Below are 25463 nucleotides of genomic sequence, written 5' to 3'. Positions count from 1 at the left end.
ACTCTACATACAGGCCTTCAACTGGACTAGTCCAGAAGGCACCACACGCCAAGCGGAGCCCTAGATGAAGCACAGGGTCCAGCATTCTGAGGGATGTTTTAGTGGCTGACCCATAGACAAGGCTACCATAGTCCAATCGTGAACCTATTAGGCTGGTAAAAACACGTAAAAGAAGTTGTTTGTCAGCACCAAAAGAAATGTGCGAGAGAACCTTCAGGATAGTCAGTGTTTTTAAGCATTTATGTTTTAGTTGTTTTATGTGTGGGATGAATGTGAGCTTTTCGTCAAAGATAATACCTAAAAACTTGTGTTCCTTTTTTTTAAGAACAGAGACACCGTGGAGTTGAATGTCTGGATCTGGCCGAATGCCACGCCTCTTGGAAAACAAAACACAAGTGCATTTTCCTGCATTAAATTTAAAGCCGTTGCTATCTGCCCAGCCGGCTAGCTTGTTCACACCAAGCTGGACTTGGCGCTCGCAGATAGACAAATTACACGATTTGAAGGAGAGTTGAACGTCTATATATAGATTGAACAGGAAATCGATGGCGGCAGCGCCTTCCGAAGAGAATTCATTTTTACAATAAACAAAGTGCAACTCAAAACTCCACCTTGCGGCACGCTGTTTTCCTGCACATGAACCCTAGAGAGTGCAGTTCCAACTCGCACGCGAAACATTCTTTCAGAGAGGTAACTGGCAAGCGTGTTCATCATGTTACCCGACATGCCAAAGGACTTCAAATCGCTGAGGATGCCGTACCGCCAAGCAGTATCGTATGCCTTTTCAAGATCAAAGAATACTGTCATACAGTACTGCTTGTGGAGGAAAGCAGCTTTGATATATGACTCTAACGCAATGAGTTGATCGTTGGTAGATCGCCCCGTCCTAAAGCCTGCCTGGCAGCTTTCGAGAAGACCGTTGTACTCTAAGAAGTACACGAGTCTCCTGTTTATCATCTTCTCAAAGAGCTAACACAGGCAGCTTGTCAGGGCAATGGGACGATAACTGGTGGGAGAAGAAGGGTCCTTCCCTTCCTTTAGGAAAGCCACTACTATGGCCTCCCTCCAAGAGCGTGAAATGTGCCCCGAAAGCCATATTTTATTGTATAGGTGTAAGAGTGTTTCAAGAGTGTCTGGGTGTAGGTGTTGTATCATGGTGTACGTAATCTTATCTGTGCCTGGAGCTGCAGGTTTGCACGTGCTCAGGGCAGCCCTCAACTCATAGAGAGTGAATTCAGAGTTGTAAGAAGTTTCTGATTTGTCTTTGTCTTGCAAGGGCTTTTTTTCTAAAGATGTTTTGTGTTTCATGAAAGTGTTTGTGTAGTGTGCTGAACTGGACACGTGCTCGAAGTGTTGTGCAAGTGTGTTAGCCTGGTCTTCAAGTGTGTCCCCTGTTGGGCTAACCAGGGGCAGGCTGTGTGTCTGTTGTCCTTTGAGCTTACGTATCGTGTCCAGACTTTGTGTGTGTGTCCGGGTATGAATTAATGGATGTCAAGAAGGTGTGCCAGCTCTCTCGTTTTGCCTCACGGCGCACACGTTTTCCGAACGCCTTGGCCCGTTTGAACAAAATGACGTTACTCGACGTGGGGTACCGACGAAGGATACCCCACGCCTTGTTCTGGGCCTCTCGCGCCCGCCTACAGTCCTCATTCCACCATGGCCTCCGCTGGTTGGTTGGGCCACCAGAGGCGTGGGGAATGGACTTTTCCACGGCGTCGAGGATGTGCACCGTGAGAAGTTGAGCGGCTTCATCTACGTGCAGGTGTCTTATGGTTGTGTAGTGTAGTTTCGATGTCTCTGTAAATGTGTTCCAGTTAGCTCGTGCTTCATTGAACCCATTATCGGAAGATGAACTGCTTGGGCCTTTACCTATATATGTTAGTGAAGTGGGGAAGTGGTCACTGTCATGTGGGTCAGTGCCCACACCCCACTCGAGAAGAGGAAAGAGAACTGCGGAGCCAATAACCAAGTCAAGATATGAGTATGTGTTGTGTCCTATGTTAAGGTATGTAGGCTGTTTATTGTTGAAAAGGCATGCTCCAGAGGATGTTAGAAACCTCTCTACCAGGTGACCCCGGGCATCCGTATGAGAAGAGCCCCGAAGAGAATTGTGAGCATTAAGGTCGCCTGTGAGGATGTATGGTTCGGGCAGCTGGTCAACCAGCGCCTCGAAGTCAGAGCTCAAAAGTGCAAGATCAGGAGGAGTATATATGGAGCATACCGTTATCAACCTATTAAATATTATTGTTCAAATTGCTACAGCCTCAACTAAAGCCTCAACTATTATTGTTCGAATTGCTAGAGTGTTCAGAGTGACACGGTAGGAGGCTAAGGATTTCCGGGCAATTATGGCCACACCGCCAGAAGAGTGCGTGCAGCCATCCCTGTCCTTTCTGAAGACCATGTAACTATTCAAGAAATTTGTGTACTTGGAATTCAGATGTGTTTCCTGAACACACATTACACTTGGCTGATTAGCATGCACTATTTCGTATACATCGTCAAGATTTTTAAGAAGGCCTCTACAGTTCCATTAAATTATGTTTTCTCTTCCCAATATTTAGTGTGGGAGCTAGTGGAGTGTGTGTGTTTATGTGTCGTCTTTCGGAGCTGTGACTCTCGTCTTTTTTGGCTAGTCGGGAGGCTTCGGCGTCGAGACGCGTTCCTTGCGGTGCACCGCAGACAAGAATGGCCCGACATCCATTTCATCCTCGGATGTCCTCGGAGCACCTGAGGGATCAGGCTCTTTGGAACGCGGACCCTTTGGGGCGCGCTTTTCCTTGCCCGCAACCGCCGAGGGTTTCAGGAACGCCTCGGATGGCGCAGGCGGTGCGGTGGAGGTGGGAGCTGCCGCTGGTTCCCCCATCTCCATCTCCTCCGTGCCCTCGCATGGGGTTTGGGACGGTGGAGCGGAAGTGGATGATGCAGCATCACTCCCACCGGACGTGGATGCCACCACAACCGCTGCTGGCTCAGCGAGCAGTGCGGAGGCGGGTTGGGCTGCCAGAGGCAACCTGGTGGGGGGCGGCAGCGGGACCAAGTCCGACTCGCGGTACTGGGTCCCTGCTGTAACTGGTACTGGGTCCCTGCCGCGCACCTTTTTTCACCAAAAATACCTAGGCCTTAAAATCGCATGCGCGTAGGATTTGGGTACAAACCGAAAGTATTATTTGTTTATTTCGGTCACATAAATAGGGTGCACATTGGAAGAGGGGGACGCATTGGAATTGGGTAGATATGGTACTATGCATGGCTTGGTGAGCTTGTTTGACAGGCCCTCCTGGGTAACCGGTACCTGACAGAATGAAGTTGTCGTACGGCAAAGATACCTTATGGATTAGATTGCAGGGCGGGAAAACAAAATGTAGAAACCACATAAAGACATCTGGATGCTAGAGAAACGCTACATTTTGCACACTGCATGCCACGAATGGGACTACGTTCTATAAATTGGTGAATACTAATTCAATTGTGCTATACATGTATTACAAATGCCGACAGAAGCCAACTAGTTCTGACAAATAGCGATTTTAAAAATGCCTGCTACATTCTCGCCATTTGTAAGCTAAACTTACTGGCTCAAATTCTGTATGAATGCTAGCCAGTCAGCTGACATGCTGAATTGTTTCAGTATCTCTGCTTGTGTCAGACGGGGCTGTAGCCCCGAGCTTCTTTTTTTCTTTTTTGGAACTGCATACGACAACACGCAGTGCATTATGCGCACTGCATACCACACCACTGTATAGTGCACTGTGCTCCAGAGAACTACATCGAAACAGTCGAAAGCAGCTTGCTCCTTGCTGTAGAATGCACGCACATAAAATGCGGAGTGCCGCTTGAAAAATTATGATTGGGGCAAGGTACTTTTGAAGGTGACGCTACGTTTCAAATCACCTTAACCGGTACTATTTGAACTGCATGAGCAGCTGCTCCTTTCAACAAAAAATATTTCCGAAGCAACCACGGCAGGGCACAAGGGGGAACGTTTCGAGAAATCTTTCTGTAACCTGCCTCCACATAGTACAATATGTTCCATGCTTTTCGACACATCACTTGCCCCTCATCTCCCTCTACAACACCTGAACACCTGCAAACCTTCAACTGGTGGTCCAGCTGTTACAACACGCAGATACGACATACAAGGGGCAGACTTCCATCAATGCCACCATTAATATGATAGCGACAGGTGTGGATTTCAGCACATGTTACAGATTTAATTTAAATTAAATTTAATTTTAAGAAATACGCAAGTCCTTATTACGGAACATAGGTCATTATCCGGCTTGGCTCTTTATTCTAGACCAACTTTATTTTCCCAAACCAGATTATCAGAACATGTTGCTCAGCAATGTATCTGGTGTTATCGGCTGGTGGCATCGACAAGATTACACAACCGCACAGTGACAGTGAACATCGGGCCCTCAGTTACGCGGCGGGTTAAAACAAAGATAGCGTTCGAAATTCTTTGGTCGCCTAATCATGCTGACAGCACCTTTTCATGTTCATTGCAAAGCGGCAGCCGTCAAGTTTTTGTGTTGAAATGTACGCAGCATTGCCAATGGAGACTCCATAAACGTTGCGTGCAGAAGCAGCACAAATTGTTAAGCACATGGCAGGACAGCAGGCGAGAAAACAAGGGCGATTTTTCCACTGCATCGCTTTACCATAATCCGAATAAGACTAGAGGGCATGTTGTAGTGTGCGATGTTACTCTGGCTCATTTTTTTGTTTGGTTTTTCCGAAATCATCATCGTCGTATGACTGCGTCTTAGATCTGCTGAGTTTGATCGATATTTTTCAGCCTGCCTTGATTATTTCCGACTAAACGGTGGATTAGTGATCGTCATATATGTGGCGGTGGGCGACGCGGCCGCGGACCATGATTTAGATTCCGCATGCGTCTCGTGATAGCGCACACAGTTTGACATGTTAGAGGACAGATGTCGCGGCGAAAGAAAACAAGCCGCTGGGGAGAGCGAACAAGGGGAGAGCAATGTACAAAGGCACGACGACGTGAAAGGTGCAAAAGAGGAAGAGAGCAAAGTGAAAGGTTGGCGCCCGGCAGAGCGGGGACACCATCAACCCACGCAAACGATATTTTCTGGGCCACAGTCAGCGGTCTTTTTTATCTTACTCAATGAACCAGCCTAATCTCTGGGATCGAGTTCTTGCCCGTCGTCGTTGACCACAAGACCATCCTGACTTCTCACCAAGGCCCTGAAAGCACAAGCAAGCTGCCTTGCAAGGCCATCTCATCTTCATCGAGTGTGTTGTCGTTGTTGGATTTGTAGAGTCAACCCTTTCTGGTCTGGACCTTTTACTCACTTGTAAGAAAAAAAGTGAAAAAAATTGCAAAATTTAACCGTGAACACCCAATTCGGGCATACCCCGGCAGGTCATGTCAGCCATGTTCATGCCAGCACCTTTTCATGTTCATTGCAAAGCGGCAGCCGTCAAGTTTTTGTGTTGAAATGTTGAAGTGTATGGCCCGACAACGGACCGCAAAGGGTTAAGGTCATCCACGCCGAGGGTCAGCATGTAAGCCAGGCCTAGGGTTAGCGTGTGTGTCGTTCATGGCCGGAAGTTAATGGGCCTATCGGTTTGGTTGTAGTTCATCATAGAGCATTTTGTAGTCCCCCCCCTCCCTTTCCCCTTGTGTATTTGTTTGTTTCTTTTTGTGTGTGTGTGTGTGTGTGTGTGTGTGTGTGTGTGTGTGTGTGTGTGTGTGTGTGTGTGTGTGTGTGTGTGTGTGCGCGCGCGCGCGCGTGCGTGCGTGTTTTGCTTTGGTATGTATGGTCATGCGTTAAAGGGGGAAAGGGGGACACTGGTCTTGAGGAAAGAAAATTTGCAAAAAAAAAAAAAAAAAAAATCAATTTTTTGGTATTAATCTTATTTGCAGTCTGCATGTCCCGAAGAATGCCCCTGCAATATATTGTTACAGTGTGTCAGTAGTTAAAGAAGGAAATGTTGGTACATAGCCCCAAGCATTGCGGACATGTGCTGGGGCTCAGCTGTGAGGAAGAAGAGGTTCGGGCTAGGTCCAACGCGGTGCTCCCTTCTTTGTGTGTGTGAAATACACCTTCATTTTTACGTATTCCTCTACGTAACATCTTGGTGGAGGTTGCCCGACATCCCTTACCTCTCGTCTTGCCGCTCAAATCCTCGAGGTTTCGTGACCATTCATCACGTTACTCCGCAGCGGGCGTCATATTCACCCTGCCACCATGGCTCCGCCCAGCCAGTCGGCGACCCCGCTGGTCGTCGTTACTCAGCCCCGCGAGCCTGGTTTCTTCACCGGCACTGACAACGTTGACGTCGAAGATTGGATCAAGCACTACGAGCGGATCAGCACTCACAACCGTTGGGACCCCACTATCATGCTCGCCAACCTCCCTTGCTGCTTCAGAGGTACGGCCCTCACTTGGTTTGAGACGAATGAATCCACGCTCACCAGCTGGGACGATTGTAAAGCCAAGCTTTTGGAAGAGTTCGGCAACCCTGTCGCCCACCAGTTACGCGCAAAAAGTGAACTTGCCTCCCGTGCCCAAACGTCGACCGAGCCGTACGTCGCCTACATCCACGACGTTCTGGCTCTCTGCCGTAAGGTCGATGCGAGCATGAACGAGCAGGACAAGGTCGGGCATGTGCTCAAAGGAATAGCTGACGACGCCTTTCACTTGTTAATATGCAAGGACTGTACGACAGTCGATGCTATACTGAAAGAATGCCGGCGCTTCGAGCATGCGAAGAGTCGGCGCATCACGCAGCAGTTCCAACGGCTGCCCAACACCGCTGCTACTTCTTCTTGCGACGCACCAGCCCCTCAGTCGTTTTCGCCCGCGCCTTCTTACCGCGACGCCCTAGAGCACACCGTCCAAAAGATAGTGCGCCGAGAACTTGAAGCGACAGCTCCTGCCGAAACTATGCCCCATGCCGTCACCAGCCCTGTTCCAGCCATTTCGCTCATTCAAGCTGTCGTTCGTGAGGAAATTACCAACATGGGCTTCCAGCCAGTATGCGCCGTAACTCCTGCTCTCCGCCGCAGTTATGCCCCACCCGGACCACGCAATGTGTACGGCCCTACGCGCTACCGAAACCCCGCTGAATGGAGAACTCCGGATGACAGGCCGATTTGTTTCACGTGCAGGCGTGTTGGACACGTCGCGCGCTACTGTCGGAACCGCTGGTCCTCCAGGAGTACCTTTTGGGACGACTCCCCCCGCAACGATGGACACCGCCCAACCTACTATCGCTCGCAGCCCCACCGTGAGACCCAATTACCAGCAGATGCTCCACCGGAGAGTACAACCTCCCAACGCCGTCGCCTGTCTCGCTCTCCGGAACCTCGTCGACTTTCGCCGCACTACTCTCGCCGTTCTTCTCCGGGAAACTAGCTGATGCAGCTCCCGGAGGTGACGCTGCATCAACGACCGACCCCGCAAACCCTCTCTTGACGTTGCCGACTGAAGACAATTTGCTAGCAGTTGAAATTGATGGAGTCCCTGTTAATGCCCTAATTGACACTGGTGCCCACATCTCCGTCATGAGTGCACAGCTGCGCTCTCGCCTCCGCAAGGTACTCACCCCTGCCCTTTCGCACGTTCGCGTTGCTGACGGAGGAACTTCGGCTGTCGCGGGTATGTGCACTGCCCGAGTGAGCATAGCTGGACACCCCGTCACTGTTATGTTCTTTGTTCTGGACAAATGCCCTCATGACGTCATTCTCGGCCGTGATTTCCTCTCAGACCATTCTGCCCTAATCGACTGTTCGACGGGTCTGCTTCGACTTGAGCTCCCACTTTCCTCCGACGACCACGCCCCACCTTTCCTCCACTTACGCTCTGATGAGCACGTTCGCCTGCCGCCTCAAGCCGCTACTTATGTCCCTCTCTCTTCAAGCATGCCCGTCCCCGATGGAGACTACGTCGTTGCGCCCGTCCTTGACGTTCTACTCACCCGAAACGTCGCCCTTCCCCATACTATTGTCTCCATACAGCAGAACCACGTCTCCTTGCCTTTCCTGAACTTCGCATTCCACACCCAGGTTCTTCCGCAAGGAATGACTGTCGCTACTGTTTGTCCGGTCTCCGATTTCCATATTTCCGCTTTTACTGTAAACACCATATCCCATCCGCCCACTTCCTCCGCTACACCTCCGCCCACCACTCAATTCGACGCTATGATTAGCCCTGACCTTTCCCCAGATCAGATACACCTTCTGCGTCAGCTGTTGGCTTCGTATGGTGACATCTTCGACTTGGAAAATCCGGTGCTGGGTCGAACTAGCCTCGTGACTCATCGAATCGACACCGGTGACGCCATCCCCATCCACAGGCGCCCGTATCGGGTATCTCGCGCTGAACGGGACGTCATCCAAGCCGAAGTTGACAAGATGCTCTCCAAGGATATTATCGAGCCTTCGTGCAGCCCCTGGGCCTCACCAGTGGTGCTGGTAAAAAAGAAAGACGGCACCTGGCGATTCTGCGTTGATTACCGGCACCTTAATCACATTACAAAAAAAGACGTCTACCCCCTACCCAGGATTGACGATGCTCTCGACTCTTTACACGGTGCTAAATATTTCTCTTCTATTGACCTTCGATCTGGCTACTGGCAGATAGCTGTTGACGAGTTGGACCGAGAGAAGACCGCTTTCGTCACACCAGACGGCCTTTACCAGTTCAAAGTAATGCCGTTCGGACTATGCAATGCTCCCGCAACGTTCGAGCGAATGATGGACTCTCTTCTTCGCGGTTTCAAATGGTCAACATGCTTATGCTACCTGGACGATGTGATAGTGTTTTCACCCTCTTTTGAAACGCATCTTCAGCACCTTTCAGACATCCTCATAATATTTCGACGTGCGGGCCTCCAGCTGAACTCAAAAAAATGTCGCTTTGGCCGCCGGCAGATAACCATCCTTGGCCATCTTGTTGGCAATAATGGGGTTCAACCCGACCCTGACAAAGTACGCGCAGTCAAGCAATTCCCCGAGCCTCGCTCATCCAAGGACGTCCGCAGTTTTATTGGCCTATGCTCGTACTTCCGGCGTTTTATACGGGGGTTTGCTGACATTGCGCGCCCTCTGACAGACCTTCTTAAAAAGGACGCTGAGTTCCATTAGGGTGCATCTCAAGCAGAAGCGTTTTCTAAATTGATATCCGCTCTCACCACTTCACCTATCCTGGCCCACTTCGATCCCACTGCCGCCACCGAAGTCCGGACAGACGCTAGCGGACATGGCATTGGCGCTATCCTCGCTCAGCGACAGAACGGTAGAGACCGTGTTATTGCATACGCCAGCCGCCTCCTGACGTCCGCTGAGCAGAATTACTCAATTACGGAGAGGGAGTGCTTGGCACTGGTGTGGGCTGTAGCAAAATTTCGCCCGTATCTGTATGGACGCCCCTTTTCAGTGATAACCGACCACCACGCGCTCTGTTGGCTTTCTTCTCTGAAAGATCCTACAGGACGCCTAGGTCGCTGGGCTCTGCGTCTGCAGGAGTATTCGTACACCATAGTTTATAAGTCCGGCCGCTTGCATCAAGACGCCGATTGCCTGTCCCGTTACCCGGTTGACAACCCCGACCTTGCTGTTTCGAGAAACCCAAGTAGTGTGCTCGCAATAACGGATTTGTTACGCCTTGGGGACGAGCAGCGCCGCGATCCATCTCTCAGCGCAATTATGAACCGTCTCAACTCTGGCTCCCATGACCCTTCACTGCGCCTCTTTAAGTTACGCAATGGGATCCTCTATCGGTACAACATCCGCCCCGAGGGTCAAGAGTTGCTTCCGGTCCTTCCTGAACGTCTGCGCTCGGACGTTCTCCAGCAACTCCATGACGTACCCACTGCAGGCCACCTCGGAGTTTCCCGCACCTACGACCGTGTGCGTCGTCGCTACTTCTGGCCAGGCCTTTATCGCTCTGTACGGCGTTATGTGGCCTCTTGCGACCTCTGCCAACGTCGTAAAAAGCCTACCACATCCCCAGCAGGCCTTCTCCAACCGGTGGACATACCCACCGAACCATTTTTTCGTGTAGGCGTCGATCTCCTTGGTCCTTTCCCGGTATCCAGTTCGGGCAACAAGTGGATCGCGGTCGCCACTGATTATGCCACACGTTATGCAATTACACGCGCTCTCCCCACCAGCTGTGCCTCTGACGTTGCTGATTTTCTTCTCCAAGACGTCATCCTTCATCATGGCGCTCCTCGTCAGCTCCTTACTGATCGGGGCCGCTATTTCTTGTCTCGCGTTGTCGCCGATATTCTTCGTGCTTCCTCAACGCAACACAAGATCGCGACTTCTTACCACCCTCAGACGAATGGTCTCACTGAGAGACTCAATAGAACACTTACCGACATGCTCTCAATGTATGTCTCCGACGACCATCGGGATTGGGACGTGGCGTTACCGTACGTTACATTTGCGTACAATTCGTCCCGTCACGACACCGCTGGATATTCTCCCTTTTACCTGCTCTACGGTCGCGAGCCTGTTTTGCCACTGGACACTCTCTTGCCGCCTTCAGTTCCAACTTCGGAATATGCTCGAGCCGCAGTTGACCGTGCCGACCATGCTCGACAAGTTGCCCGCTCTCGCCTATGCTCATCGCAGTTTTCCCAAAAGGCGCTTTACGATTCCCGCCACCGAGACCTGCAGTTCTCACCTGGGTCTCTTGTTCTTCTGTGGTCGCCGTCCTGCCGCGTGGGGCTCTCTGAAAAACTGCTGTTCCCTTACACGGGACCCTACCATGTGGTCCGTCAAGTGACTCCAGTCACCTATGAAATCTCCCAAGCCGCCCCTTCGCCAACTTACCACCTTGGAAGCGGCAAAACAGACATTGTCCACGTTTCCCGCCTCAAGCCGTACCATCGCCCTCCCACAACATCGCCCTAGGAAGCACCGAGACGGCGCTTTTTGCCGCGGGGGTTATGTTACAGTGTGTCAGTAGTTAAAGAAGGAAATGTTGGTACATAGCCCCAAGCATTGCGGACATGTGCTGGGGCTCAGCTGTGAGGAAGAAGAGGTTCGGGCTAGGTCCAACGCGGTGCTCCCTTCTTTGTGTGTGTGAAATACACCTTCATTTTTACGTATTCCTCTACGTAACAATATTATAGCTGTACCTTAAGTATTTACAATACTGTCACCCTTTGAATTTGCCTAAATGACCATTTTTGCCTACGTTTCCAAACTGTGTGCTGTGTTTTCTCAAAACCAATTTTTTTCCCACGAGGTCAACTGCCGGGCACAATATCTTGCGATGTAATGGTCAGATTTGTGGCATTTTTGCTGCATTTGAAAGCTTAAAAACTGAACAGTGTATTAAAACCACAAAATTTGGAATTTTGTTTGCTAGCACAGGATATAATACAGTAAGATTTATGAAAACATTGGTAATTGATGACCTAACATTTAATTAGTTTACAGAGTTTGCAGAAACAAGGCTAGAAATTACTGCTGCGGTATAGTTGAACTCCCTGGTCCTTCTAGAGCACAAGGGGTAAAAAGTGTTCGAGTATTTCATAGGTAGATAATGAAAAAGTTGCCCTTAACGGAATGGCATAACATGTTGCGCAACTCTGAACTTACACCACATAGACGAAAACTGGCTGCATATTTGTGCTCAAGGTGTTAAAAACACTTCATGTGTAAATCTCAAACACAAACTAAAAAATAACAAAAATGTCCTAAAAACCAGTGTCCCCCCTTAACCACCTCGCGCGCATGTGTTACCTCTTAGTGTCGCATCCCATGTTAAAGGGACACTGAAGTGATTTGTAAACATTGCGGGATTACTAGCGCAAATTGTAGTACGGAGTCCATGGGCCATGTTTCGACCATTCTGAGTGCGTTTACGCTAATTTATTTAGTAGAAAAATCAATTCGAAAATGCTGTCCTCCTCTCTGCATCCTTGCCCATTTTCTGTGGCGTTTTCGTGTTATGTCAGGAGGAGATGACTTGGCTTGACTGAGCTACTGCACGGCTTGCCGACCTTCCGGCAGAGTCAGTCGGCCCTACATTTTAGTCCGCTGGCCGCCGACAGGTCGTCGCAATTCGTTCGCTCAGTTGAAACGAAGCCACGACACGTTTGTGAATGGAAGAATGTGCCTTTCTTTACTTTTTTAGTTTGTACACTGTATCTAGCTCCAAGTCCAGGTCGCTCCACACAAGCGCTGCACAAGCGCACATGCGAGCTTCACTGACTGGTACGCTAGTAGGAAAATTTAAGGCCACTTGAAGGCGGGAGAAGAGTCAGCGAAGTCAATATAGGTACTAAGGAAATAAAATCGACGAAAACTTTTATCGTACAGCGTAAAAATAGGGAGCAGGAAGCACTTTTTTGCACTGGGTGAACAAGCACAGCGGTCAGCAGCACGACCACACATCTGCGAACGCTTTTCCGTCTAAGACATGAAATTGCTAGACGTGAGATATTGTGGAACTTTGGGGGATGCGTAGTGCACGAGCGCTATACAACAAATAGTCACCTAAGCTGCTTGAAATGCTAAAACTAAATAAAAATGCAAACGGGTTATACATTATATACCTTATATTTCCACCGCTGGCCGCGCTGGCCCGTGGCCGAGTGGTCTGGAGCGCTAGGTATGTTATTTTGCAAGTCACACGTTCGAATCCCTGAGGGTACATTTTTTTTGTTTGTTTTTTTGTAAGTTGACTTTTTGGTTTTCGGCCGATGTTTTCTATACAGAGTTCACCATTTTTGGGCCGTAACGTTCACTGCTCCATGAACTAGTTCACAGAACGCGCGCAGGCTGACACTGGGGCTCTTCGATTTACAGTCTTGGACCCACCACGGATAATCCGCGGGTAGTCTGAGGATTCCCCGAAGCCATAGGGATACATGGGAAAATCGAATGCCGGACTGCTTCTCGGTGAGTCCGAGACTGTAAATCGAAAAGCCCCACTGACGCACTAGCGAGTTCTCGCGAGCGTGCAGTTGGCACAAGCACCGACTGCTTGCAGGCAGTGGGCACAAGACAGAATCAACACACCCTTGGCCTGGTGCGAACACGGATACAGGCATGAGTGAGGCAAGCTCCAAATATGGGGGAAAAGCACATGGCATTTGAGCATCTGTGGTGACGCTAAGGTGTTCATCCACTACGTAGGCCTCGGCTAGTGATTGCTACGATTCCAAGCTGTCCTGGGAGGCTATCATGGGCATTTTACAGCCGACGACATGGCAGAAGCGCTGTACGACGATTAATGAGATATCGAGAATGCCCACCCAACGATGCTGTCGGATGTCAAGCATGTTGTTTTACATAACCGAAATCGAAACTTGTTTGAATGCTAACCTTGAAAATCGTCCAGTCAAGGTGCATCTCCTCCTGTCATCACAGCCTTTAGTTGGTGCGGCAGTTACAGACCGCGCATGGTAGTTTTTCTTCTTTCGCGCCTTATAAAATAATTACCGACTTATCAACCGGATAAACGATGAAAATTGTGTGAATTGATTGATTGATTTTAGGGTTTAACGCGCCGACGCAACGCAGGCGATGAGGCGCGCCGTAGTGGAGGACTCCGGATTAATTTCGACCACCTGGGGATCTTTATCGTGCGCCAAAATCTCGTACACACGGGTGTTTTTGCTTTTCGCCTCCATCAGAAAAGCGGCCGCCGTGGCCGGGAATCGAACCCGCGACCTCGTGCTCAGCAGCGCAACGCCTTAGCCACTGAGCCACCGCGGCGGGTAAATTGTGTGAATTTGAGAGAGTCTACGCAGTGCAAGCAAAACTGGGAGCTTGACAAATTCACTTCAGTGTCCCTTTAAGTGCTTGCATGTGGGCATGTTCTCGTAACAGTTTTCTTTTTTTTTTCTGTAACTGCTGTCTGCCCTTCCTTAGCCTTGAGTCCTATGCCTGTGTAGTAAATTCTTTTTGCTTAATCGAATGTTGAGCACATGTAAACCTCCTAACCACACTGACTTCGGCACTTGTGCACATGCACGGGCCGACTGCCCTTGTAAAATACCAAATTTACTCGAATCTAGGCCGGCCTCGATTCTAGGCCAACCCCCGAAATTCAGAATGTCAGAAAAAAAAAAAAAAAAAAACTTACCTCGAATGTAAGCATAATGAAAAAAAAAAAAAAAAGGCACTGGACTGTGACTAGAACATGCACTTTATTACGATTGCGGAATTTGGCGTAGAACGTTCAACGCTCACTTGTCGTCGTCGACATCGGTGCTCTCATTGTCACTGTACTCTGTCACTGTCCTCTTCCCACAACCCACTGTCCTCACTTCCGGCCAGCGCGTTCGAAATGCTGCACTTACGGAAGGCCCGCACAATTACCTCGGCCGGAATTTTGGCCTATGCCGCTGCGACCCAGTTCGCCAGTGTGCTGAGTGAAGGGCGCTTGATGCGCCGTCGGTGTCAGTTGGTGATCTTGCAGCGTCAGCTAGTCGTTGTAATGCTTCTGCAGCCTGTCCTTGAATGGCTTGTTGATGGCCATGTCGAGCGGTTGTAGCTGGCTTGTCATACCGCCAGGTGTTACCGCAATGTCCATAATGCCCGCCAAAAGCATGGACTTAACGGCATCTGTCAAGTGGCCGCGGTAGGAGTTCAGAACCAGCAGTGACTCCTTTAACAGCAGAGCACCGGCATGTCGCTGCCAAACAGTCTTGATCCAATCTTCAACAAGGGCACCACTGATCTAACCATTCTCGTAGGCTTGCACGACGACGTTCTTAGGGAAAACTTCCTTGGCTGGAAGAGTCTTCCTCTTAAAAATAATGTGCAGCAGCAGCTTTTGCCCATCGGCCGTGCAGCACAACATCACGGTGGCGTGCTGCTTCTCATAGCCTGCAGTTTTGACCTTGACTTCTTTCGCACCCTTGTCATTCACGGTGTAGGCCACAGGCATGTCAAATCCCACAGGGTCTGGTCGGCGTTACCGATCTGGCCCAGTCAGTACTCCTTTTTCACCCGCTTGTTGATGACAAAGCGCTGGAATGCGACCAGCTTCTCCTCGAAGTCAGAAGGCAGCTTTTGGTGCACAGATGTCCGCTGTCGAAGGCTGAACCCAAAACGCTTCATAAAGCGAGTGACTCAGCCCCTGCTGGCCTTGAACTGAGTCAGTGCGACGCCTCGTATGTTTGCGATCTCCCTTGCCTTCGCCTGTATCATCTCCGTCGTCACAGGCATTCTACCCTCTCTTTGCTGCGGGATAAAGTAAGTGACTTCCTTTTCCACCTCGTTATGTCAACCTTTCTTGGGTCCTGTGAAGGCCATTCGTTTGGCAGCGCAGCTGAAGAGTTCGTTCCACTGCTTCCGCCAGCAGCACACGTTCCCATCGACGCCGAATTCACGCTGTGCTTGAAGGTTAGTTTTCTCAGCCTCCAAGACTACCTTCCACTTAAAAACCGCGGTGTAGTGGCACCGCTTGGTGGGCGCTATTGTGCCGCGAACACGGGCACATCTCAAGGTCACGCAGTGACGAACGCAAGCAAGCACGGAATGCTCAGAGCAGAGTTCACAACGTTCAAACAAGCAAGATGGCGCCTGCAAACCTGCAAGCTGCAAGCTTACAGCCACGAGATGGTGTTTAGTGGCTCGTGGTGACAGGAAAGCTGCATTCTCGAATCTAAGCCAACCCCCGACTTTCGTAAACGACTTTTTTAAAAGAAGTGTCGGCCTAGATTTGAGTAAATACGGTAATAAACTATTGTCACCAAGCAGCCAAGGGGACGTGACAGTGACAGTAGTGTGCACATAATCAGGCCAACCTCTGGAGGGCGGGAGGGGGGAAGAAGAGGAGGAGGAGGTAGGAAAGCACCTGGTGTAGTTGGTGTCGATGTTGCGGTGGTAGGCGAGCAGGGACTGCAGGGCGACCTCGCTGACGCCCTTCTCCTTCTCGATGAGCTCGAACATGAGGCTGCTGCGGGCAGCCTCGACCAGTTCCTCGTCCCACTCCTCGTCGCCCGCCAGGTGGCGCTGCACCATGTGCATGGCCTCCCGGTACGCCGCTGCCACCAGGGTAGACTTGGTCAGCACGAAGTAGAGGAGGCCCTCGCTGGGCCTCACGTGCAGGTTGTAGTTGTACGACAGGCCCTGGCCCCGGATCTGCCGCCACATGGGGCCCTGGCAACACCGGAGGACTCGGGTCAGTTACAGGAACGCAAGTGCGCACTGGCTGCATCACATTGTTCTTAGTTACCCAGGTTACAAGCCCCACCCAGCCCACACTGATTATGCACCTGGGCCCGCTTTCTCAAAGCCAAATTAGACCAAACTGGTTGTCAGTCTAATCTAGTTGGCAGACTACAGTAAAACCTCGTTACAAAAACACTGAAGGGACCCAGGAAACGAGTCTCTTGTAACCAAAGTCTCTTGTATGCAATGTTGCTGACATGGCGAACATAGGAAAACTAACCAAACCGTTTTTATTCAAATGTCTCTTATAACCAAGTGTCTCTTGTAACGAGGTTTTCCAGTATTTCAGGGTCCCCTAGGCTACTAAACGCTTTCTGTAAACTTGTAAGACAGCGAATGAGACTCCTAATGAGACTGCGTCAATTCTGTGAACTAGCCTCTGCCGAGCAGTCTAGTTTGCAGACTTACGACGGCTTGGTCAGCTATTCTCTTTCGCCGCCGCCTGAGGCGCAAGCAAGTTCGTCCTCCCACTCCCATCAGCAGCTCTGGCGTGACTGAGAGATCGTCAACTACACCGGCTGTCAGTGCAGAGGTTACAAAAAGGCAGGACAAAAAGTTTCAAAATCGCACTCAACAACTCAGAAAGAATTAGGCATTCATAATGAAGCTGCCGCGTGTAAGGAAAATTATACATTACGGCAATACATTAACAGCCTACAATGGCTCTGCCCATAGGCACGAAGTAAAATGTCATTTTCGATGAGAAGCTGTGCAGCTTTTCTTTACTCCCCCCAAAAATGGCAGTTACGTTGCTTGCCTGTTTGGGTTTGTGCAGCAATTTGCTTGAGCAGTAGATGAGTTTTGCTCATACAAACATCTGTAATACAGTCGAGCCCACTTATAACAAACTTGGTTGTCACCCGGAATTTGTTTGTTATATCCGCAGTTCATAATAAGTGTAACAAGCATTTTCTGCAAGCGAAAGAGCAGCGTGCATACTGTGGACGCACTGACAAGGCCACAGACATCACGGTCACATTGTCTACACCGGAAAGTTTACTGCTTGGCTAACCACTAAGCTAAACAAAGCCATGTGGGTGAAATTTGTGTATGAATAGTCATTTGCGGCGCTTCCAAAAGCGGCCATCAAATATCAGCCAGGAGGGGGCTCCTTGGCCTTCAACCAAGTGTCCCCGCTCGTTCTAGGACTAGCGCCAGATCTTACCTTAGTGGCCCTGGACAGGCATAAATGAGTTGTAATTGTCATGGCAACGCCGCTGCCATGTTGAGCCTGGAGGCGTATTTGCATGGTAACAACGTGAGGAGGCGCGGCCCAGGGGTAGGGGAGAGGTGATGCCATCGTCCCCTCATTTCTCCCTGCCCGGCCCGCCCCGCCGCTGCCGCCATCAGCTAGGCCCGCCAAGACCGGTGCACAGCCACGCGGGCGTATGCCGTTTGGAAAGTAAAAATAGCAGCCAAAATCATACTTCAACACTTTATTCACATTACAACTGTGCTACTGTGCGTGAACGCGACATGTGGCGAGAAGCACTGATGTACAATACGAAATAGCAAAAGGTGACATCAGACAGAGTACACACAGTTGTACAGCTCTTTGCACGACACCAGCCCTGTTGTTCAGCTTGACTTTACGGTATACGAACAGAACACAAAGTGGAAAGACTTCTTGCTGCGATTTGTCCCTGAGCATGGGGCATCCCCTTTTTTGTGGTCAGAATGCTGACACGAGCATTCTCCTACTACGTAATGACGCGTGTGTGATCCTTGCCACCTTGCCTTCCGCTGTTTCTTCGGCAGGAGCAGCGGCTGTTGTTGCACATGCACGCCTCCAGTCCCACCGGGGAGAGGCAGAGAGAGAACACCAGTGAGAGGAGGAGAGATGTTTTGCATGCCCAGGGCCGCTGCGACTAGAAGTGGGTAAATTGAATTGAAACTAACAAAAAGTAACATTGGCCTGTATCAGCTGCGATGGTGATGCTGGCTGCTCTAAATGCTTTCAAACAGCTATCGCTGGTGCGAGTTGTCGGGCCCCGCCCACGTGCATACACGATTTGGGCACCGCTCGCATCGTGCGTCATGGTCTACTTGAGACAGAAACTGCCACTGGAATGCAGTTGCAATTTTTCGCTCCGTGGCTAAGCTCACTGCCAATAGCTAACTTTGTGGCTGTGTTGACCGCTTTCCTCATGGTTAGAGCTATAAAAGTGCATAGCACATCAAAGCATGTCATGCTTTGGCTTCATGCCGCAAGTTCTTGACTTTTTGTTGCTTTCCTCCCTTTCCTATCCTCCCTTGCCTCCCGGTTGTACTGGAGTAGAACGAGTGAGTCAGCATGAACAGAGAATTCCTAAACTCAAGCATAGCTAATTTAGTTGCTCTCTGAAATCATTACGCCACTTTTTCCACTTCCGGGCTGGAAGGTGAGACATGGAGGAATCATGCTCTTCACAGGTGTTGGAATCGTGCCAACACCAAGTTTCTGTGCCTCTTGCCTATCATCTCCACTCTCATGTCCCCCCGTCCTCGCACCTGCTCCCTGCATACGGTGGCAGAAAAAAAAGGGGGAAGCGGAGAGGGAGACCAAGAACCCACAACAGCGATGTGCTTTTTTGTTTACATTTTCATTCACTCTGCTTTCTTTCGCTGGCTGCTATCAGTCCCACTGAAAAGGAGTGATACCGCGTGGTGCATCTGACACTTCGCCTGCCCCGAAAAGCAATCGAAGTATCGGCTAGGACTGCCTGCCACATACAGGCGATGAAGGGTCATTCGTTGTACCCGAGTTGCACCCTCGCGCCCATTCATTATATCTGAAATATAATGCCGCTGCTGTAGCACGCACTCTGACAGTCGCACCATGTTCGTTCGTTATAACTGAACATTCGTTATAACTGTGGCCTATATAAGTGGGCTCGACTGTATCAACATTCGGCTGTACTCTACCGAGCGGTTGTTTTCAGCTGGCCATTGCTGAGCAAGCTGCCGAACCAGCCGCGGAATTTATACGCTGTTGCGTGCTTTCTGCACGTTGCAGGTGCATTTAATGATACCCATGGCGTACATCTGCTAGTAGAACTCCGGCAGCATAACGTTACTCGTGAGCCTTCTCAGGAAGAATTGACACACAGGGCAGGTCCTTTGCATGCAGTCCAGTGATTTTCTCAGACACACACCACGTAGCAGACGATCTTTGTTTAGCACTTGAAGAGAACAAGGCCCAGCCGCGTGACGTGGCCGACCAAGGATGGGTGGCCATTGTAACAAATTCATGACAGGTCCCAAATATGCTGTCTGATCGGCCATGTTCTTTAAGTTGTTCCAATGACGGTTCGAAATAAATGCTTGCCTGACACCAGCGTTCCTTGCTTTTCCGGACCTACTATGCATGGCTAGGCATGGGCTGACTCCCTATAGTCTTCAATAAGACCACTCTGCAGCCTAGTCCTAGTGTGTGTACTATTGGGAAAGACACTAGTTTGAATCTAACTCATAGACTTGTAATCTGTGATCTAGACTACACTGCCGATAAGATTAGACTTTGAGCAGTGTGTTTCAGAAAGCAGGCCCGGGTTCCTGTCTCATATTGAGAATCAGCAGTGATAACTCGTCATAGATGATAACATTAATCCTCCTCTTCTGGTGCTTTGTGAACTAAGGCTGGTTAGCTGCTTGGCTGTTTAACTTCACTTTTAATTTCTTCTTATTGATTTCAGGCTTACAACTCGGCTTTTTGAATGCAGTTCCTGAACCACGCTTTGAAAGCATCCTCTAGGCTCGCTGCACGAGACGACGACGTCTGCAAATCTGAGGTGGATCAGATATTCCTGATTTAATCCTCCTCACAGGCACAGCTGTGCTGTGCCTGTATTACTTTATGAATGCATCAGCCAAAAGCCTCTATACTCTTTGAAGTCCTGCAAAGAAACATGAACTTTATAATAAAACACCAACTTCCTACAATAAAACTTTGCTAGCTTGTTGTTACCACATGAGCTGCCGCACTAGGTCTTTTCAGTGACTGGAGTAACTTGGTGCCATATTCCTAATGACCCGATAACGTGCCCTGTTCCCCAATGACAGCCAGCTCTCTTACATTGTAAAGCACTTTGGGGCATATGCCCCCCCCCTTCCCTTACCCAAGAGACAGGGAAAGAAACTTGCCTCCAGCTGTACTAGGTACTGGATGAGCACAAGCAGGGCCGGGAGGTCAGCACTGGTGTACGAGTTGATACTCGGGGTGCACTGGGTGAGAAAGGCCGAGTCGACCGAGCCCACGCTCGTGATCACATCGTGTGGAAGCCCTGGGTCGGGGCTACGCAGCAGAAGCAGCGAGTGGCACTGCACCTGCGAAGAGCTGGAACGACCGGCCCCACGGTTGCAATGCCACCAAAGGACACCCACGGTGGAAATGCACTGCCAGTGCTGAATTCTCCAGCTCACAGTCCGAGGCACTGTACAACCCACAGTAGTACTCAGGGGCTCACGTAAAGTGAACCTAAGGTAGCGAAATAAAAAAAGGGGCTACAGTAGATGCCCGTTGATTCGCCCACTTACATTTGTCTACCCACAGGGTGCACGAAACCTCACAAAACCTCAGAAGATTACCGTGGATACAATGAAAAAAAAATAAAATTGTTTTGCGAAATGAATGGCAAAATACCTCCTCCAGCTTTCTATTGAGAAAGAGTCGAGGGAAAAAAAAGAAGCATGCAACGTTGTCAATAATAGAAACACAACATGAAGGCGCGTGCTGTGCTGCTGCTTACGTGAAAACACAGTGCAGAGACCTTTCCTCATCTTGGTCCCCCCTTTATGTATCCTCCTTTCCTAACTGCTATCTCAGCTCCTTCCAGTTCAGAGCAATGCAAACATGCACTTATCTGCAAAAAGAAAAGGTTCCAAACCTGCTTTGTACTGGTCTGCGCTTACCATAGGCCAGCCTTAATTTAGTAACAGTAAGCCACACAAGCAAGCCAGACTGCCCTGCCTGTGAAGCAGGAGCAAGTACTGACTTCATTTGCTGTCTTCACTTTGCACCACAACAAGATTGGCATTTTCTGACACACAGTTTTCGGCCACAACTTTTTCTTTCTGATCTGAATTACTCATTCAGAGGCAAAGAGTACAGCCCTAACGAGTGTGTGCGGTAAACAGAGATTAATTTTTTTTCCCCTTTCCAAAGCACCTCCCATATTACAATGTAAACCAGTTGCAGATCCCCAAATGAAATCTTCCGCACACCCCTGTAGTCAGGTACTGCTCACAGTGCGGCTTTTTGCAATTTCTGTGCCCATTATAAGCAGTCTACCCTGTACTAGTACAGGTTTTAGTGGTGTTTTGCAGTAAAGGAAGCAAGAAAAGGGGAATTTTTTTAGAGAAAAGTGTAGCATTATGTCAAACTTGCACATCATTTACATTCTGTACCTTGTACCTGTAGCCCTTTAAGGTTTCACATATAACTGCATGAGACGTTGGAGAATTTGCAAATGCATCTGTAGGCATGTTTGTAACATCAAAGCAAAACCTTCGATACAGACTTGCAAATGTCCATTTGGTTACAACTGTTTTGGTATCTACGTCTATTGATTTAAATACTGATTTGAAAAATGCATTTCATAAGCGCATTGTCAATGACAAAAATTGTTTGTAGTGAAGTTCCAATTAATCCGTGCGCATTTACTTCTATATTCACAGTTTTGAAGTTTAACGTTTTATCATTTATTTATTTATTATCAACTTCTGCTTCCAGTTGTGCAATGTGTTGAAGAACAACATAAAGTTTACATACTAATATTGCTGGAAAATCAATGGTGTGTGTTTTGCATTGTCAGTCTATTGCTCTAGTGGTTTTAAACCTCTTCTATTAAAATTATTCGAATTGTATATCATTGCTCAGTTAGAATAATTAGTTTCTAGATCTTGTGCAATTTTTGGAATTTTCCCCAATAGCATTTCAACTAAAACTTTTTTTTCTGGAAAAAAAAAAAAGGCTTGTTAGATATCTTAGTCTAATAGAGACTTCAATAATCTGAGTTTTTTGGGATTTAATATCTCTTGACAAATCCTTTGTTTCCTTGTGTTCCCTTTATTCGCATTATATACCACCATAACAGTTTTCTACGAGTCTATGGTGACTTCATATTTGTTTTGATCGTAAAATTTTAGGTGTATCTAAATACCAAAACTTATACATTGCTGTAGTTCTTGAAAAATCATATGACTAGGTGATTATTTTTCCATTGTCGAACTGGTGCTAGGAAGAGGTTATGCGCAATTTCTTTATCATTACCATTTCTGAAAAACATTTGCCCCAATGTTATGAACAAATGTAACATCTGCTTCTTTGAGATTTGTATCATTTAAATATCTTTGGCCCACGTTGATGCACCCTTTTGAAAAATTTGAGGGCCTTCCTTGTGTTCAAATGCAAGAGTACCTTGCTTTGGGTTTTTGCAGTCATTTGAATTTCTAACAATTTCAAAATCATGTGGTTCATTAGATGGAACATGCTTTTTTGTTTCTCGCAAGTTTCAGTAGTCCATTTATAACAAAAAAAAAAAAGCATGCACAAAGAAGTTGGTTAAGACGCACTTTCAAATTCTTGCTCAGTCTTTTATTTATTAACAGGGTTCGTACAGACTTCAAAAGCAAAAATTCAAGGGTTTTCAAGGACTTTCAAGGACCAGAAAACACGTTTTCAAGGTCCCCATCTAATGTTTTAGCTGGGATTATTTATAACTTTGCCAACACAATGCAACAGTTTTTTATTGCACAATACCTAAGCACATTAGTGCACATTTAGATAGGTGCTAACGGGTTCGTATATGGTCCCCCAGCTTTATTTTTTTTTTATTTCATGGCTGGTATTTGGAGGTTTTTCTTTTTTCTTTGTGTTTTGCTGAGGCTGTTCGATTTCTAAACTCAGTTAATGTTGCCTGCATCTCCTGCTTTGTCAGCAAGAGTATCAGCTGAAATTAAATCGAGCAAGTGTTGCTTCAAAACAAGATGAACTATGTACACGTCCACCATTTGCACGTAAAAGCAAACGTAGATAGAGCGTATGAGGCACAGCAAACATGCAATGAGCAAGCGTCCACAGTCTAGATGGAAGATGCATGATAGAGAACAGAAGCTGGCTTTCACTGGATTGTATCGCGATATAGATTGGATTGACAAGTGCCTGCTCCCAATGTTGCCTAGTAAATAATGAAAATCCACCAAACTGATAATTTCACGCAATACACTAAAACTTGATTGTTACAATGTTTCTTTACATAACTAAAATCCATGACAAACACTTTAAACTCTTGTGAAAATACAAGGCCATTGATTCTGTCCGGAAAAAATCAAGGGTTTTCAAGGACCATTTAAAAATTCCAGGACATTCAAGGCCTTGAAATTGACACTTCTAAATTCAAGGGTTTTCAAGGTTTTCAAGGACCTGTGCGAACCCTGTTATTAATAATAACCCTCCAAGTCACAAGTTATGGTATAATTTTGGGATATTCTGCTTTTCAGATGGAATAAGATGTTCTTTAAAGCCATTGTTTAGTTTTGATCTTCTTCGAATTATTTACGGCATTTTCAACAAGTCTAGATGCCGCATTTTGTAGCTTAGACATAACGTCTGTTAACATATATTCAGCAGACGAAACAATTTCAGGTTCCAACGCTAAGGGTTTTGAAAAAGATTTTAATGAATTTGTTCAAAATCTACTTCCTTGCATATCAAGGTTACCTGAATGCTTATAGAAGTGTTGATGAAGGTTTCCAAGTCTAGCCCAAAAGATCAACGAAAAAAAAAAAAAAGTCCTGCATAAGTGGAATTTCTTCTTCGTTAAAATCAATGTTTACTGTTTCCAGCACACAATTTTTTAAATAAAAATCTTTATGATCATATTTTCTATATCTTTTTTACTGAGTCTGGACAAATTGCTAGACACGAATTAATTCGTTTCTTTGCACAGAGCAAACATGTATAATGTGGAATGTGGAAAAGGATTAACGTGGAAAACTGGTCATGTTGGTATATAAGCAAAGAAAAAGCAATGCAAAAAGGAAACAAGAACAGAGAGAGGATTATTACCTGAATATGAACGTCTGACTAAGCTACAATGAATAAATATTGTTCTGACACCTCTCTTCATTTTCAAATAACCTTGAAAATGGGAGAGGGAAAAAGCCTGCTGCTGCTCTAGCATTGCACTACATAGGTGACAGTACCAAAACTTGATACAAAGATCAAACCAAACTTCCTGTAAGGTTGAGATAGTGGAATACACAATAATTGCATAGAAGGCATTGTTCTTTGAAACATATTTTTTTGAATGCCTCGTAATGAGAGTAATGGCCCAGAACTGTCATTTTCTATACTACCAAGGCAAAATATACAATAGTGCAGGGTGCAATGAGTATGCAGTTAGAAATCTCGTCCCTTGGCTCAATCGAGGGCTTTTTTATGCTCAAGTATGGCATCAAGGCAGGCCTCCCTTTCAGACACGTACCTCGTGACCGGACATGGGCTTTGTGGCACGTGGCTCAGGCAGTTCAGCCAGGGAGCCCGAAGATCACCGAGTTGCGACAGCTTCGCTATGTTGGCTGCCATGTGCACTGTCACGTTTTCAGGCCGGGTCAGGAACTCTTTGACGTTCATCAGCTTCCTCACCACCTGCCGGCAGTCAAAGGCCGGCCAAAAAGTGTCAACTTCTAAAAGAGAGCCGCTATTGTGCGACGGACTAGTCTTCCAAGCCGTGCAAAAACAGCAAAGAATCGACACTCCCACTTACTGCGAGAGAAAAATGTAAAGCAATAAGCCTGGAGCCCAGTAGCTTTTGATGACTCCACAGACCAAAAGGCATTTTTCTCCACTCAAAAACTTACAATTACATGATGCGTGTAGCTTGCGTTTTCTTGAGGTTGTAACACGTAGCTTCTGCTTGGAGAAAGTTGCTCCACGCATAAGATCTCCACACACAAAACACTTGCCTGCCTGAACACAGGCAATGCCTACCTCAGCAAGTGTACCAACTGAACTAGAAACAAGGGCTAATAACAAGCTTGTTGCACCAAGAGGCATAGGACGAATACACCTGGGAAAAAAGTACGCCTGACCATTTACTAACAATTTCAAATGGAGTCATTTGGTATGTATTAGCAACCTGCAATTGTCTGGTAGCACTAACCCCTGCCCCACCGTCAGGGGCACTCCAACGAAACAACGCAAAATACGTGTCACCCTTGAACTAAGGTTTCACACCATCCACAAACAGGTTACACATACCATATTTACTCGCATAATGATCACACTTCTCTTCCAGGG

General features: G+C 47.9%; 2 protein-coding genes across 2 annotated transcripts in view; one reads left to right on the top strand and one right to left on the bottom strand.

The window, feature by feature from the left end:
• The window catches only part of LOC144143615 (uncharacterized protein C05D11.1-like), a 174603-nt gene that overhangs the window by 6670 nt on the left and 142470 nt on the right, over positions 1–25463 (bottom strand). Inside the window, exons 17-19 of the mRNA XM_077675456.1 lie at positions 24649–24812; positions 20306–20498; positions 15807–16111 (exon numbers count right to left, since the gene is read on the bottom strand). Coding sequence (XP_077531582.1) covers positions 15807–16111; positions 20306–20498; positions 24649–24812 — 662 coding nt within the window. The remainder of the gene's footprint in view (positions 1–15806; positions 16112–20305; positions 20499–24648; positions 24813–25463) is intronic.
• On the top strand, positions 6225–10772 carry LOC144174679 (uncharacterized). The gene is made up of 3 exons (XM_077703483.1): positions 6225–6297; positions 7272–8269; positions 10533–10772. Exons 1-3 carry the CDS (start codon positions 6225–6227, stop codon positions 10770–10772), a joined length of 1311 nt encoding a protein of 436 aa, XP_077559609.1.

Source organism: Haemaphysalis longicornis, unplaced genomic scaffold (assembly GCF_048455015.1).
Source record: "Haemaphysalis longicornis isolate Haplotype H1 unplaced genomic scaffold, Haemaphysalis longicornis Haplotype H1 scaffold_1, whole genome shotgun sequence".
Lineage (NCBI taxonomy): Eukaryota > Metazoa > Arthropoda > Arachnida > Ixodida > Ixodidae > Haemaphysalis > Haemaphysalis longicornis.
This window is presented reverse-complemented; position numbering and strand designations above follow the sequence as displayed.